General features: G+C 42.7%; 1 protein-coding gene across 3 annotated transcripts in view; it reads left to right on the plus strand.

The window, feature by feature from the left end:
- Positions 1–6,074: 6,074 nt before the first annotated feature.
- The window catches only part of LOC147061328 (tectonic-1-like), a 104,354-nt gene continuing 92,928 nt past the window's right edge, over positions 6,075–17,500 (plus strand). For all 3 annotated transcript variants that reach the window (XM_085934938.1, XM_085934946.1, XM_085934954.1), the window contains exons 1-2: positions 6,075–6,447; positions 9,663–9,780. In XM_085934938.1, the coding sequence (XP_085791064.1) occupies positions 6,141–6,447; positions 9,663–9,780 (425 nt within the window). In that variant the 5' untranslated portion in view covers positions 6,075–6,140. The remainder of the gene's footprint in view (positions 6,448–9,662; positions 9,781–17,500) is intronic.

The raw sequence follows: 17,500 nt of genomic DNA on the forward strand, positions 1-17,500 counted from the left end.
AAACGTCATTTTTTCATTTGGCGCATTTTTGTCCGATCGCACAACTGCAGCGCAACGCCGAACGCACAACCGTAGCGCGCCGCCGACCGCGCAACTGCACCGAGCTGGTCGCATTATTGTGACAGAGCGGTCGCGAAAATTTTGAAAATATTTTGAAAGTCCTAATGGACTTTCCAAAATTTAAGAGGACCTCAGTGCGCAGGGAGCTTAATTTGGTCCGATCGCGCAACCGCCCGCAGCACGCCGGGCGCTCCCTGTCGCTTTGCTTTAGGAGCGTCTTTGCATTTTAGGATGGCTTTACTGCTCCCACTTGCTTCATATTGAGGCATGATTAGAGTTGATGCAATCCTCGGAGTAACGAGAATGTATTGAGTCGGTTGGCGTGCGGGTCCTCTCGGCTCATCTCGCGAGGTTCGACAACCAAATTTCTTCCGACATCCGAAGCAAAAAAATCTCGAATTTTTTGTTCGAACATCGAATTGTTCGAGAACCCGGACGTTCGAAAACCGAAGCTCCACAGTATACAGTTTGAAGTAGTTGCATATAAGTTATCCCGTATTTACTCAATGTTTGTTTAAGGAACTGTATACCAGTTACATCACATTAACTTAATGTGTGTTGAAGTGTTTAGGTAGGACTAGTTACTCATTATTATTGTGTGTTGTGTTAGTTTACCAAGAAGATAAACTTAGCAAAGGTTTAGTTGCATTGTTCCACAGGAAAGCGGCATTCAACGTGCTTCCAGTTATCTGATCTCAGTCGAGGACGAGTCAGCCAACCATGGAGAAGATAGCCGGTTGAGGAAAGAGGACAGACTGCAATTCCAGTGCGGGGTCACGGGCCGACAATTAAATGCTGAATCACATGTTAGGCTATGGATTTTTAGCTATTGATCTGACTCCAAATTGCGATCAACACTTAACACAAGTCGCTATGTCCCAATCCACACACTGGCGCACTTAACAATTTTGCGAGTTCGTTCTGTCAAAGAGACCAGTAGATCAATCCGACCAAATTTACCAATTGTTTATTCCTAACAAAGCGCACTAATACAGGCCTGGGTCCCGGGTCCCTCACACTAAAACTTGTGCGTTTTTGTGACCACCAAAAGACGACACATTCTTCCGGGTTGCCCAGTTTTAAAGAAACACAATATGAATATTAAAACATGCAAAACATTGTGTGATGATTGGTCGATGGCCATCTCCTCCCCGTCGAGGTGTCATCACTCTGGTCAGGGGGTTGGGTTTTTTCCTCTCGAAGCCCGACCACCTGGACGTGGTGTTGTTCTTTGTTCTCGTTCCTCACCGACCTTGAGGTGTTATCGTCCGGTACTCCCTTCGTCCGGTACTCCCTGTCTGGGCCTGTTCCACAACACTTCGAAGAAAACAAGTTCATGCAGTGTGCCTGCACATTCTTCACCCCCCACCAATCCACACAGGCACTCCAATACTAGATATTATATTGATATGATTATACGTTTAACACAACCTTAAAAAATATGTTTGCAAACTGCTGAAAGCACATTTCCCTTTACACACCACACTACATTCCTTAGCTAATCAGCGTTGCTACAGCCACAATCTCCCCTCCCTTTAGTGTAGCAACGCCTCTGTAACCAGGGCAACCAAAACATTAAAAGGAGGAGTACGCGGAGTAAAGACTCAGAATTGATGAAGATTGTAACTGAGCTTCCTTTCTCTATCGTTCTCCTCGCAAGTAAACCTATCCTGGTTGTATTGTCCTCTTTGTTCCAGTGTGTGATTTAATGTCTGATTGTACTTATTAGACCTGACAAATACTTTCCATCACTTCAGCACCAGCAGGTCAGATTTATGAAATGTTTATCTAATGAGGCGAAATCACATCAAACGGCAATTCTGACCAAATACATCGTCTTGAAGAATCAGTGAAAGAATACATCTAAATAAAGTGAGAAAGAAATTAATAGTATTGTTGGTCTCCCTTTTTGCTAGTGCATCATGGTCTGGAGTAAAATTTGGTGTGGTAAGTCTTAGAATAGAGCCGAGGTGTCGGTCCGTTAACCTAGATCTGTGACGGGCTTTGTTAACGTTCATGTGGCTGAACGTCTGCTCACACACGTGGGTCGAGCCAAGTTGTCCACTCTTTTTTTAAACACTCGGCACTCTGTGTCCACTTTTCTTTTCCTCGGACCACTCATTTTAATGGAAGGATTCCAGGGGAAGGTTTGTGGGTGGCATTAGCGTAAAACTGTATCTGAAAGCTCAGCGCGCGAATTACGAAAATGCTGACGTCACAGCCCACACTCGAAATTCGGCACTGATGGAAACAGAGCGCGGAGTGCGCCAGGTCCGTACTACTTAGTACGTACACGCACTTGTGAGTGTGCACCGAGCTTTCTGACACAGCTTCCGGGAGTAAATGCACGGGCGGGCGCTTCCCCATCTATTGGGGAAACATAGTAATTGCAGGGAAAATTACCCAAAAAACATTTTTAATAATAAAATGTATTCAGGTTTGGCGGGCTGGATTAAACGGCCCCGTGGGCCGGATGTGGCCCAGTAGTTTGCCCATGTCTGTGTTGGACATTCCTCAAATGTTTACAGAACTCTTCTGATGAAACATTGACTTGCAACGAGTTGATTGGAACCGTTATGGCCTTAGGGCGTCTGTATCGCTTTAACTCTGGCACAAACAAGATTTGAGGAGGGTGGCAGGATCCCTGGCACATGAAAAACTACTGTGCTGACATGCATTACGGCATACACCACTTCCCTCTTTCCTTGCAAGGATAGAAGTTGATGTAATCGGCTACGCACAATTACTGCTGGCATAAGCCCCATAACATCTGATTGAACAGCTGCAAGATGTTGTAAACATAGTAAAACTATTACAATATTTTCCGGCACTACAAGGCGCACTTTCATTGAATGCTTAATTTTATAAATATTTTCATATATAGGGCGCACTGGATTAAAAGGCACGTAGAATAGAAGCTACTGCGTCAAACTGGGGTTGCGTTATGCATTCACTAGATGGTGTTGTGCTAGAGGGAATGTCAAACCAGTCCACAAGGTTTTCACTTAAACTTTATATACGGCAAACTGTATTTACAATACGACATACAATACAAAAATTGCACAATAACACAACGTTGTTCAAACAATAATGTGCATCTTTACATATCCCCATCCACAAATCCCTCAAACTTTATATACGGCAAACTTTATATACAATACGATATATACAATACAAACATTGCACAATAACACGATGTTGTTCAAATGTTAATGTGCATATTTACACATCCATGAATCCGTCAAATTCATTCTCTTCTGTGTCTGAATTGAAGAGGTTTTTTTGAACAGTTGAACGATATACAATACAAACATTTCACAATAACATGACGTTGTTCAAATGTTAATGTTCATATTTACATATCCCTGTCCACAAATCCGTTGAATTCTTAGTCTTCCATGTCCAAATTGAACAGTTGGGCGAGTGCGGCATTCATTATGCCCAACTCCCTCTCGTCATTATTTGTGTCAGTGTCACTGCTATTCCCTGGCAGTTCAGTGATTATTTCTGCCTTTGTGTAATCTTGGACCACAGTTGAGGTTGATATATCAGCCCAGGCGTCCACAATCCATTGGCTGATAGTGGCATGCGTGCCATTTTGGCATCTTTATACACACACAAGGGGTGTTGGACTAGGTGTAAGCACAGTATGACTGTTTACCGCTATTACTTTGGTTGCCGTAATGCTGAAAGCGATGCGACCTTGTAATTTATTACTCGCACTGGTAGAATGCTGTGTACAACCAGTATGTATTAACTAATTCACCAATTGATCGATATATAAGGCGCCCTGGATTATAGGGCGCACTGTGGTTTTTTGAGCAAATTAAAAGCTTTTAAGTGCGCTTTATGGTACAGAAAATAGAGTAATAGTAATGGGGGGGAGTGGAAAGATTCGAGAATTCGGTTATTGCGGTGTTGTACAAAATAATATATGACGGGCATCCTACTGCGCACACGCCCTGCCCTGCTGCGCGCTCGCTCTGCTGCTTTTCCCACCAGGTGGTGTACAGCCAGCCAGCTCAGGACGTGGCCAGACGCTCCACCGCCCGTACCATCCGCCAGCCACCACCCAGTGCACCAGCCCGATTGCCGCTCCACCGTCCCATTCCCCTTTAACAATAAAGTCTGTGTCACTCTGGATGTGGTTGTACTGCCTGATCTGTCACTATTACTGTGTCCTGCCATACTCTTTGACTTGTGGTTGTGTGGATGAGATGCTCCGGCAAACTTCCCCCTTTCCGAATAAAAACCTATCCTAATTATCCGTAACACTGTAATAAAGCAGTCATAAAGATCAAACAGCATGACTTATCACCTTTCAATTGGTTAAATTAATCAAATCACTTGCGTTAAGGTTTTCACTCTAGTCGTTTAGCGTTAGACAGTCCTTATAAAGTACATATAATGCCATTTTGTTTTATTTCATTTAATTTTCGTTTTGTTTTCAAATAATGTTATTCTGTTTCGTTTCAGTTGCTAAAATGAATTGGACCATTGAGCATCACGATTTCATTGTGAAACGTTTATCACGAACGAATCTGTAACTGGAACACGAGTGTTCCGTTTGCGCTTCAGACTTGGTAGACATTGTTAGGGTTGACAAATTATCTTGATCGCATGATTATGTTGGAATGTAGACTAGAATTATAAACTTTGTTTAAACCTTTTACCTTTCCTTGACTCTGAAAAGTTTAACCATTCAGTTGTTGAAACTTTCCAAATGGTGTGGAAACATTCTTGCTTAGTCAGTCATCTAAAATGCTCCACTAGTTTCTGTTTCCACGACCTTCTAAAACAATGAGCTGGGACCCTCCGCACTGATTAACCAGTTGCTGAGGTGACCACCAAACATGTTCAATGTCACCCCACCCTGCTTGTTCTCAATAAATATGCTCTTGCAAGAGACCAAAGGCAGACTTTGTTCGAACATTGCTGTACCTACAGTAACGAACAAATTCTCCACTTGGAAGTGCTCAAAGGGCATACTGTCTCCCGTGTGGTCTTGCTATACTCTCCTCAGACACCTTCAAGTTCCTGGGTACCACAATCTCACGGGACCTGAAATGGACCGCCCACATAGACTCTGTCCGGAAGAAGGCCCAGCAGAGGCTGTACTTCCTGAGACAGCTCAAGAAGTTCAACCTGCCGCGGGAGCTGCTGAAGACCTTCTACACTGCCATCATCCAGGCTGTCCTCTGCACCTCCATCACTGTCTGGTTTGGATCGGCCTCCAAAGATGACAAGTACAGACTGCAAAGGACAATCAGGACTGCAGAAAAGATCATTGGAATCAACCTCCCATCTATCCAAGACTTGTACCTGTCCAGGACCAGTAAACGTGCAGGCAACATCTCTACAGTCCCTTCTCACCCAGGTTACAATCTGTTTGAACTACTCCCCTCTGGACGGCGTTATAGAGCTCTGTACGCCAAAACCAGCAGACACAGAGACAGCTTCTTACCCCAGGCTGTTGCTCTGATGAACTCACACCAGAGTCTCAGAGTCATTGCTGTGCAATAACATCCTGCTCTCCACACCTTTTTGGATTGTCTACACTCTTTGTACTATGTGTCTTCTCTGCATCCATTGCAGCCTGGAAGAGGCTAACCCTAACCCTCCCACCTGTGGTCTCTTCTCAAGGTTTCTCATTTTGTCGGAGTTTTGAGTTTTTCTTTGCCCTCATGGGAGTTTAAGATCAGGGGATGGCTGAGAATATTTGTCATTTTCACATGTCCTGAGGGTAGTTAGTCACCTAAATGTTGATCAGAGACTGTGTGAGAGAGAGAAAGATGTTTTTAAATTATTTAGAGATTTTTAATGATTCATAATCATAACACCTCTCATGTTTACCGGTTCACCAAGCCGTTTGAAAATAGGTTATTTCAAAGTACTGCATTGACGACCCGGTAGCTCTGTCCCAAGATGGCGGCCGTACGAGATGTCACTTTACGTAGGCTTAAAGCTAGCACCGGACATCTAGTGTTTACATATGTCTATGATAAAAACGAGGCAGAAAAGGACTACGACAACAGCGGAAGTATTTGAAGAGATTGTCCTTAACGACGACTAAACAAAGCATGGAGGTCGAGGTTGCTACGATTTGGTTTGCCTTCTGCTGCGTGTACATGGATTTATTCTTTGCAGTGGTAGCCTCAAAGGTGAACTTCACGGGTTACGACGTGAATTTGACAGCAATTACTAACCGGAATTTGTCACACGACGAGTCTCTGGATAGTTCAGCGTTTGCTTTGCCTCAGACCACTGACTTTGACTCTTTCACTTCAAACTCAAGTTATAAAGTTACCGAAGTACCGAATCGACAACTATTTAATATTGATGTTCTCTTGCCTGTCTCCGGCCGTCTACCGACTCCCACGATTCGCGGTAACTAAGCTCTGATTAAGAATTACACACTCTGGTCTAAAGCTTATTTCAAACTAGAAAATGCAATTTCTGGAGAAATTGCGTGTGAACGCGAAGACTTTGAATAACTTCTTGGGGAATGCTGCCGAATGATGTTGAAGCGAGTTGAATTGAAAGTGTAAAACGAAATTTTGGAGAATATGTGGTGAATTTCAAAATTGAAAATTTGTAATTTTGTTAAGTGAGAAGTCGTGGAACAGGTAGGAAAATTATGAACAATTGAAAGTTGGAACGGGTTGAATCGGTTGAAAAATGTAGAAATTAGAGTTGAAAAACGAAATTTAGGAGAATTTGGTGTGAATTTCAGAATTGAAAATTTGGAATTTTTGGTAACTTGAAAGTTGTGGAATAGGTAGGCAAAAGATGAACAGTTGAAAGTTGGAACGGGTTGAATCGGTTAAAAATGTAGAAGTAAGAGCAAATTTTAAATCCCCATAGAGAATGAATGGGAATTTAGAAAACAAAAACTGTGCCAATTTTTTTTTTTTATTTGGAACAAAACGATGGCTGCCTGCTGGTGCACTGGGTAGCACGTCTGCCTCACAGTTAGGAGGGTGCGGGTTCCATTCCACTTCCGGCCCTCCCTGTGTGGAGTTTGTATGTTCTCCCCATGTCCACGTGGGTTTTCTTTAGGCACTCCGGTTTCCTTCCACATCCCAAAAACTTGCTTGGTAGGCCGATTGAAGACTCTAAATTGTCCCTAGGTATGAGTGCGAGTGCAGATGGTTGCTCGTCTCTGTGTGCCCTGCGATCGGCTGGCAACCAGTTCAGGGTGTCCCCCGCCTCCTACCCGATGACGGCTGGGATAGGCTCCAGCACGCCCGCGACCCCCGTGGGGACTAAGCGGTACAGAAAATGGATGGATGGAACAAAACGAAATATACGGGTTCCGACGAAATTTATTTGTTCAGGAGCTTCACTTTTGGGGTTAAAATGTTGAAACGGGTTGAATTGGTCAAAAATTGTAGAAGTTAAAGCAAATGTTGAATCCCCGTAGAGAATGAATGGGAATTTAGAAAAAAAAAAATTGTGCCAAAACGTTTTGAAATTTGGAATGAAATGAAATATACAGGTTCTAACAAAACATACTTGTTCAGGACGTTAACTTTCGGGGGTAAATGTTGAAACGGGTTGAATCGGACAAAAATTGTAGAAGTTAGGGCAAATGTTGAATCCTCATAGAGAACGAAACTGCCAATTTTTTTTTAAATTTGGAACCAATTGAAATATACGGGTTCAAACAAAATATACGTGTTCAGGAGGTTCACTTTTGGGGTTAAAATGTTGAAACGGTTGAATCGGACAAAAATTGCAAAAGTTAGCGCAAATGTAGCTATTTAGGGCACTTCTTGTAGAAATAAGGTCACTTCCAATTTATTTGGGGTACTTCTAGTGTAATTTAGGGAACTTCCGGTTTATTTTGGGTCACTTCTGGTTTGATTTGGGGCACTTCCGGTCTAATTTGGGTCACTTGTGGTTTGATTTGGGTCACTTCTGGTTTATTTGGGTTACGTCCGGTTTAATTGAGGTCACTTCCGGTTTATATGGGGTCACTTCTGGTTTAAAAAAGGTAACTTCTGCTTTATTTGGTCACTAAAGGACACTGCTGGTTTAGCTGAGGTCACGTCCGGTTTATTTGGAGTCACTTCCGGTTTATAAAGGTCCCTTCAAGTTTATTTGGGTCACTTCCGGTTTAATTTAGGTCACTTCTGGTTTAGCTGTAGTCACTTCTGGTTTCTATGGGGTCACTTCCGGTTTAAAAAGATCACTTCTGGTTTATTTGGGTTACTTCCAGTTTTATTAGGGGCACTTCCGGTTTAGCTGAGGTCACCTCTGGTTTATTTGGGTTCACTTCCGGTTTAAAAATGTCACTTCCGATTTATTTGGGTCACTTCCGGTTTAATATGGGGAGACTTCCGGTCTGATTTGGGTCACTTCCGGTTTCATTTTGGTCACTTCCGGTTTAGCGGTGGTCTTCCGGTTTATATGGGGTCAATTCCGGTTTAACAACGTCACTTCCGATTTATTTGGGTCACTTCCGGTTTCATTTTGGTCACTTCCGGTTTCATTTTGGTCACCTCCGGTTTATTTGGGTCATTTCCGGTTTAATTTAGGTCTCGTCTGGTTTAGCTGAGTTCACTTGCGGTTTAAAAGGTCATTTCCGGGTTTATTTGGGGAACTTCCGGTTTAGCAGAGGTCACTTCCGGTTTAGTTGGGGGCCACTTACGGTTCAAAAAGGTCACTTCCGGTTTATATGGGCTAACTTCCGGTTTGATTTGGAGCACTTCCAGTTCCAGGGTTCATTGGGGGCACTTCAGGGTCAAGCCAAGATGGCCACCACACTGGAAGTGGGGGTCAAGGGTTGAATTGTGTAAGGATAGTGGAAGTGGGGTTGAAAGGGCTGAATATGATAAGCATAAGGTGAACAAAGTGATTAAAGTTGGAATGGGTTGAATCGGTTGAAGAATTTAGAAATTAGAGTAGAAAAACGAAATTTTGGAGAATTTGGTTGAATTTCAAATTTGAAAACAGAAAATTTTCGAAACAAGAAAAATAGAAGCACTCATCTCGTGAATATTTGGAATACGTCAAAAGTGGAATGGAATGAATCGGTTGAATTATGTGGAAGATGAAGGACAAAAAAGTGAGAATAAAATATAATAATAATACTAATAGAGAATGGTGTAGAATAACATGAGTGAAGGCCATCGCCTTCACACAATAATAATAATAATAATAATAATAATAAAGTGAATGTAGTAGAATAACATATGTGGGAAGGCCATCGCCTTCACACAATAATAATACAAATAAAGTGAATGGTGTAGAATAACGTGTGAAGGCCATCGCCTTCACACAATAAACACCTGTTAGTATTTTCGTTACCTAGAAAAGGGGAAAGTGGACGGATGAAGAAAGCATACAATTTGTGATTTTGTTGCTTCCAAAATTACCAGCGTATCATATTTTTGTGCGTGAAAAGTATATTTCTATTTCCATGTAAATTTGCGTTTTTTCATAGTCATGAGCTTAATTGTTGCGTGAAAAATGTCACATTGCCGTACATAGTACAAATCAAATGATGTTTTTTTTCTTTTTTTTTTTTTTACGCAGTGCACTCATTTCGGCGTATTTCCACATGTGCCGCATGTTTATACAATGTTTCTATGTTCCAGTTGGCAATGTGTGTTCCTGTGATGAGCACGAGGATCTCTGTGACATCAACTGCTGCTGCGACAAAGAATGTAGTCAGGAACTCGCCTTGTTCACTGGCTGCACAATGCTTACCCTCAGGTAAGTGTCGGCACACCTTTTTGGTGGTGTATTGGCGGGACAGCATGCACGGCATTCCGTCCCTGAGATGATGCATTCGTTGGTCCTGGACGAACGCTCATTTTGTGGACCGTGGGCGGAGGACGAGGAGTTTTTAGAAAAGGACAGACTGAGCAAGGACGGAAGTGGGTTTTCCAGTCGCTGTAATCGACCCCAGCCGGTCTTGTGTGTAATCCACCAATACACACCATATCACGACGGGCAGTTTGTCATGTGCATGCTCACTTGTTGATATGCAGATGGAGTGAGTTCACGTTGCTTCAAGCGGACAAGAGGATGAGCACTCCTCGTCCAAAATGTGTACACATCTGCCAGTCAATCTGGTGATTTGACTGTGGTTGTGTTGACAGTTAAGTGCTGTCTTGATATTACAGTGCTTGGCTTTGGGCTGCCTGCAGTGGGGAGAACAAGTACCGTATATTTCAGACTATAAGTCCCGGTTTTTGTCATAGTTTGGGTGGGGGGGGGCGACTTATACTCAGGAGCGACTTGTATGTGAATTTTTTCACAAATTTTCAAAATTCAAAAATCCGCAATGTAGTGAAACCGCGATAAACGAACCGTGATGTAGCAAGGGATTACTGTCATTTGAACTGCAAGTGCCGCGCGGCGGTTGTTTACATAAAGGACAAAGGATTCAATCACGAGATGACGAAGATGACGAAGGGCCCCACGTACTACCGGCATCATTAGCGGCTTTGTTTGTAAGTGACACAGAGGACGAAGAGTTTGAAGGATTTAATGATTTGGAGTGACACAGAAGGTTTGGAAAACTATTATGGCTTTTACACGCGCCCGGTCCTTCTCGACGGGAGCTCTCTTTCACCTCCGTGGAGGGAAGTCGGGGGCTGGTGCTCGGCCGGGCGGCTGTCCGGGGACGGTGGATGGGGCTCGGACATGGCTTTTATGGACGCCGGTCTATTATATGGAGCTCACTTCCACCTCTGTGGTTGGAAGTTCAGTAGTTGTTGGCTCGTTGAACTCGTTTTGTTAAATAAGGAGCCGTTTACCAAATCCACGTCTTTCCTGGTACTTTGTCAACGCTACAATATAGTTATATACTAGATCTCTGCTGCGCACGCGCGGCGTTGTTGACATAAAGAATGACGAATTTGATCGATGGATTTAATGATTTGGAGTGACAGATGGTTTGATACTATTGTTGTAATATGATAGTTATTTGAAATATACTTTATATATCGTTATATGGGTCTGTGGAATAATTAGAATTGCAACTTACGTCAGCATATGGGGCGCATACGCGGCATTTTTTTACATAAATACGATTGATGGATTTAATGAATTGGAGTGACACAGATGGTTTGATAAACTTATTTGTGTAATACTTACTTGAATAACTCTGAACGTTACGTCAGGCCCGTTCTCAGCTTCTCGTTTGTGTATATGTCACGTTAGCATACCGTATCGTTTAGCCTGTTGTTGCTGGTTCATGTCTGTTTTTGGTGTTGGATTTTGACAAATAAATTTGCCCCAAAAGTGCGACTTATACTCCGGTGCGACTTATATTTTAGTTTTTTTCACTTTATTGTGCATTTTATGGCTGGTGCGATTTATACTCCAGAGCAACTTATTGTCCGAAAATTACGGTATTTGATACACTGCTGATTTTTCAGGTTTTTCCACTTGCAAAGAATATAGAAGTCTGTAATTTCTATCATAGGTCCTCTTCGACTGTGAGTGATGGAATCTACCATAATTTCCGGACTATAAACCGCAACTTTATTTCAAAATTTTGTACCCTGCGGTTTATAGTCAGGTGCGGCTTATATAAGATTTTTTTCGTGGTTTTTGTGATGACTTAATCACTGTTAGAGATGTTCTGACTCTAACTTATTTTGCAAGAACCACACGGGAGACAGTATGCCCTTTGAACACGTGCAAGTGGAGAGTTTGTTCGCTACTGTAGATACAGCAATGTTCGAACAAAGTCTGCCGTTGGATTCATGCAAGAGAGTATTTATTGAGAGAAAAAGGGTGGGGGTGAGAGTGGCCAAGGTGGGGGTGACATTTGACATGTGTGGTGGTCACCTCAGCAAACGGTTAACCAGTGCAGAGGGTCCCAGTTTATTGTTTTACGAGGTCGTGGAAATAAAACTTAGTGGAGCAAAACAAGGATGTTTTCACACCATTTGGAAAGTCTCAACAACTGAATGGATAAACTTCAGGGTCAAGGAAAGGTAAAAGGTTCAAACAAAGTTCATTCTAGTCTACATCCCAACATAATCATACGATCAAGATAGTTTATAAACCCTAACATATCCCTCCTGTTTATCATATGATTATGCCCACCCCGATCAATAAAACATAAATAAGAAAGTATAATGAAGAAAGAAAAACAAAAAAATAAAAACACAGAAACAGCACATCATAGTACCCATCACTTGCGAAGCATTTTCTGATGGTCAAATCATTAAGTTTCTGTAAAACATGCTCGGCTAAACATCATCCATGCAATCTACGTAGATCAATTTTAGTGTGTGAGTGAAAAACCTGCGGCAAGATGTTATAATGCAGGAAAAGTCTCACACGGTCCCTCTGCCTTAGGCGACCAGAATGTTACCAATAACAACAGTCAAGACAAATATTGCTCGTGATTGTTCAGCCGTCAGGGGCTTGGCACGCCCACTGTTGGAGGGTGAGCACAATTCTCACCCCCTTTGCAGCACTGCTTCGTCGGGGGAGAACCTGGAAATGTTTGCCGCGCGGTTGTCGTCTTCAGTCTTCAGTGGCCAGGGAGACTACCTGGCCACCAAGGGGGAAGAGGATTATTCTGCCTCTATTTGAACTGGGGGCGGGGACGCTGTCGATGGTGGATCTGCTTCCTTGCTGGAACCGTCGTGTTGCAGTCATCAAGTCCAGAACCATCCTGTTTTGCAAGACCATTTGTTCAATAGCCTGAATCACTCTGTTTTGTCCATCACTGACCCCAGACAGGATCATGAGGGTCAAAGGTCACAACAGCCCTGCGTCGACGTCCAGAAGAGTTGCGTGCTGTCGTCAGCTGATGATGTTGTATCCTGTAGGTGTGGTCTGTCACCCACACTGGTGCACACACTCCTGTCCAGTTGGCGGGCAGCATCGGATAAACCTTGTGACCACAAAGCCACCAGCCATTCTGTATGAAGTAGGTCCCGTTTGATGGTGCAGCCATGTTGGTAGGAGAGTCCTCACCACTCGAAATGGCTCTCTTATCCTGACACAGCGGTGATGTCCAAAGCTCCCATCCAGTTTCCTCCTGGAGAGCAGTCGTCGTTGATGCATTTGTGGGTCTCGTTTCCTTGGATGTAACATGTATAGTTCACTCCAGCTGGGCCATTCAGCAATCTTTACTGCCGTGAGGGTGGTGGAATGGTCCCTCCCACCGTGGGCTGGCCCAGTTCTTTCTTTTGATGACCTTGATGTAGACCCAGTCTTCCTGGCTTGGAGCGGTTGTTGACCTGTGGGGAATAAAAATCGAGCGGCAGTAAATTTGCATTTAACACATCTTTCATTTTGAGCGTTCTGATTATGTCAACTCATTTGGAAAATGCATCAATCATCACTAGGCAGTATTTGTGAGGTCCACTTTGTGTGAGTTCAATAAAATCCATGTGCATGATTTGGAATGGGTAAGACGGTTTTGGAAATGAGCCTCTCTTAGGTCTCATGTTCCCTTGTGGATTATGTTTCACACAAACAGGACATGCTTTACAAAAATTTTTTAGTAAGCATCTAAACCAAAGGTAGTGAATTGACCTCATCCCTCCTGTCAACACATGGCAAGGCCCATGTGTCGCAATTGCTGCTGCCTTAAAAGTGTTTAGAAGCGCGTGTGGGTCAGGCACATTAGGTGCTGCTTCATTTACTACTCGGAAATCTTGTATCATTCGCCAATCGATTTTATTGGCCTTTTGGACTGGAAAACCAGGAGTCTTGCAAGGAGAATCCAAGCACTTCCTAAAGATTCCTCCTGACAAAAGACCAGTTATGACAGGGGCTGTCCCATTTATTGCCTCCTGGTTTAAAGGAGATTCTCTGATCCCGGTTAGATTTGGATGTTAAACCCTGTAGCAAATGGTTCCTTTGATCAGTCAAACAAATGTTGATTAGCCAGGGAAGCGCATAAGCGTGTGCCCTTCTAAACACCCACACCACTTCCTCATAGCTTCGTTAGTAATTAGCAATCCAAAAATGACTTTTTCTTTGGGTTTTTTGTTTTCTTAGCATTTAACTTGCACAAAATCACTCTTTCGTCAAAGTTGCTCTACTAATCTCCCATAGTAGTCTCCAACAACCTCAACCATTCAACCTATATTTTCCTTTCATTCAGGAAATCATTCGTCCCTGCTCATTTGCATCTCACACACAGTCACCAAAGAGGAGTCTTTTCATCACATTCGTCTCAAGTTATCCAAGTCCTCCACACAACATTCATATACCATTCTCAACACAATCCCTATCCTAATTATTCCTAATGTTCCCAATAGAACAATTCACCAATCCAAAAATAAACTCAATACAAAAAAACCAACTGGCGAATTAATCAGAATTTTTTTTTTTTTTTAACATTAACCAACTCAATCTCTCGGATTTAACTAAAATATAGAAGTTTGTAGACTCTTACAACACAACTAATCATTTTTTTTCAAATTTAGTTTTGCAATGTGTGCAATCCACAATTTTGCTTCATCCAATTCCAGAAAACCTGTTTTCTCTGTCTTTCGAATTTGTCATCAGGGTGAGACACTAATGAGCACTAGTGTAAACCAGTTTCTGCCTACAAACAGATTTCTTTCTTTTCCTCTCTTTTGTATTTTTTCTCTATCTATTTTTATTCTTCAAAATTGTTTCTGTTTTGCGGTGCAAATTGGATAGACCACAGTCTAACAAATTTCTTTGTACTCAGGTTTAGCCAATTTTATCAGTTTAACACATATGCACACACATGTACAGCTCTCGGTGCGAGGGGAGGGGACCTGGCATCAATGATTCGTCACAAGCTGGCCATTTCTTGCGGTCGATCATGAAGCTGGTCCCACCCACGCACGCGAGGACAGCACATTCTAATTTTTCTATTTATCTTTTAGAAACAAGTTGTATTACTTTACCACTTGATTTGCAAATTTTAACTTCAGTGTGCACACATAATTTGACCCCTTGTCATTTGCCGGGCATACAATCAGCATTGTCATACGTCTTGTATGTACAGGAGTTCTAATAACCTAAAAAATGTTCTAAACCAAAAGTAGGAGCATGAGAGGTCAAAGGAGAGGAAGCCCGTCATGCTGAAAATTTGGCTTTTCCTCTGCCCCTTTCTCCACCCTTTGATTGGTCTCGTTTTGCATCTCGACACACTCTCGCAGTGTCCTCGTCTCCCACAGTACCAACAGTTGTCAGAATCTGGTGGGGGTTTTGAACCATATGGCGGCCTGCGACCTTGTTGGCCTTGACCTCTTCCTCTGCCCCACTGGGAACTTTGGAAGAAGACTGTTGCATCTTCATCTAGATGATTATCATCATCATCTAGATGAAATACATCAGAACTTTTGCCTTTCGTGACCACTTTGTCAGCGTCTCTGGCCCACTGCATGGTTGTTGTAACACAAGCAGTGTTTCCGCACCCAGTTGTCTAATTCAGGGGGGGAACCAGTGAGGAGCGCATTCTTTAGCTGTTGCTGATAAGCACTCTCAGCGGCATCATTGAATGGGATGCCATTATGCACCCTAAATTCTTTTTCAGATCTTAATGGAATGGCAGCCTCATCACTTTTTATCTTTCCATTTTTGGTCTTTTGAATTTGTTCTCTTCTCTCTTGTGAAGCTTTCAACCACACTTTAGCACATTGCAATTCTCTCTCTTTTCTTTCCTTTCTCAATCCCTTTGGCTTCCTAGCCACACTCTCCTCCAAAACATCTACCACTGCGTCCCACATTTCAACTTCCCTTCTACTCCATACTTCTTCTTCCACTTTGGCATGTATCACATACAATTAAGAAATCTACTTGTCATGTACTTCTCATCACCTTCAAGAGCTAGAGATTTACCGTTTTTATTTCCCATCTTAACTTGGTATTTTTAGATTTTTCCAATTTTCTTTCAATTTTTGTTTTTCTTTTTTGAGGATCCTCAATGCAGGTTTAAATCGACCTTTCAACAACAATTGCCTCTTAGTCAAATGATCCTACCAGTCACACACTCAACCACACAACTTTCATGCAAACAGCTTGGAAAAACAGACCAAAGAAGAATCTACGCCCTTCTTCAATTAAGAAAAAGAAGCTCTGTTTTTTCTTAGCCTGTTCCTTCCCCTGGGGCGAGAACCCCAGCTGTTTCTTAGCTCGGACAAACCAAACCGTAAACTTCATAACTCGGACAAACCAAAGCCGTATATCTTGTGCACCTTTAACTTTTTACGCGTTTACACTTAGGGCTTTAACTTACTTGTCCCCTGGTTCGTTGCACTGCCGGATTCCGTCAATCCACTGTTGTCCGACGAAGGCAGACCTAAGATGCTGGCCCAGCGAAGAATTTTCTTGCCAGGTCTTCTCTTTACCAGGTCCTCCTAATGGACGCTGGCTTGTTGACAATGCAGCACGTCGTCCTCCGTCGACCAGCAGTGGGTATGATGGAATCCGGGTCACGGCACCAAAATGTTAGAGATGTTCTGACTCTAACTTATTTTGCAAGAACCACGCAGGAGACAGTATGCCCTTTGAACACTTGCAAGTGGAGAGTTTGTTCGCTACTGTAGATACAGCAATGTTCGAACAAAGTCTGCCGTTGGATTCATGCAAGAGAGTATTTATTGAGAGAAAAAGGGTGAGGGTGAGAGTGGCCAAGGTGGGGGTGACATTTGACATGTGTGGTGGTCACCTCAGCAAACGGTTAACCAGTGCAGAGGGTCCCAGTTTATTGTTTTACGAGGTCGTGGAAATAAAACCTAGTGGAGCAAAACAAGGATGTTTCCACACCATTTGGAAAGTCTCAACAACTGAATGGTTAAACTTTTCAGGGTCAAGGAAAGGTAAAAGGTTCAAACAAAGTTCATCATTCTAGTCTACATCCCAACATAATCATACGATCAAGATAGTTTATAAACCCTAACAATCACTTTTATACACTCGTAAAAAGGCTGTGGACTACTGTTGTGCGGTATCTTGAAAAAAACAACAACAACAGCAACAAAAATACTATTTTGAAACACTACTATGGCTGCTGCCTATTCTGGCTGTGTTGCTTGTGACTATTATGAGCTTTAGTAGGAATGCACGCTAGATGACCTGCGTCAAAGGGCTCTAAACCCTTTCTCTTACTCTGCCATGTGACTCAGAGATTACACAAAGCAGTTTGGAGCATCTGCATTGTATTAAAACCCAATCAATCAGCATTTAAATTTAATTCTTCTGACATTTTGTTCTCCAAAAACAAGTTGTAATGAATGTGAACTTTTAATGCATTTTATTCAGAAGGCTACTTTGAACCCTGAGGCTTGAATGGCGGCGCGGCGTATTTATGGGTTTTTACGGCCTCCAGGGGGCGCTCTAGCAGGAAGCAAGATCGAGACAGACGAAGAGGAGATAATGCGCCGAAGAAGACGTGCTAGTTTGTGTTTTGAACCTTTCGCGCATCACGCACACACCCTCATCATGGAAAACACAAAGAAATGCATTTGATGCAGCT

Source organism: Syngnathus leptorhynchus, chromosome 2 (assembly GCF_054491065.1).
Source record: "Syngnathus leptorhynchus isolate UIUO chromosome 2, UIUO_Slep, whole genome shotgun sequence".
NCBI classification, from domain to species: Eukaryota; Metazoa; Chordata; class Actinopteri; order Syngnathiformes; family Syngnathidae; genus Syngnathus; species Syngnathus leptorhynchus.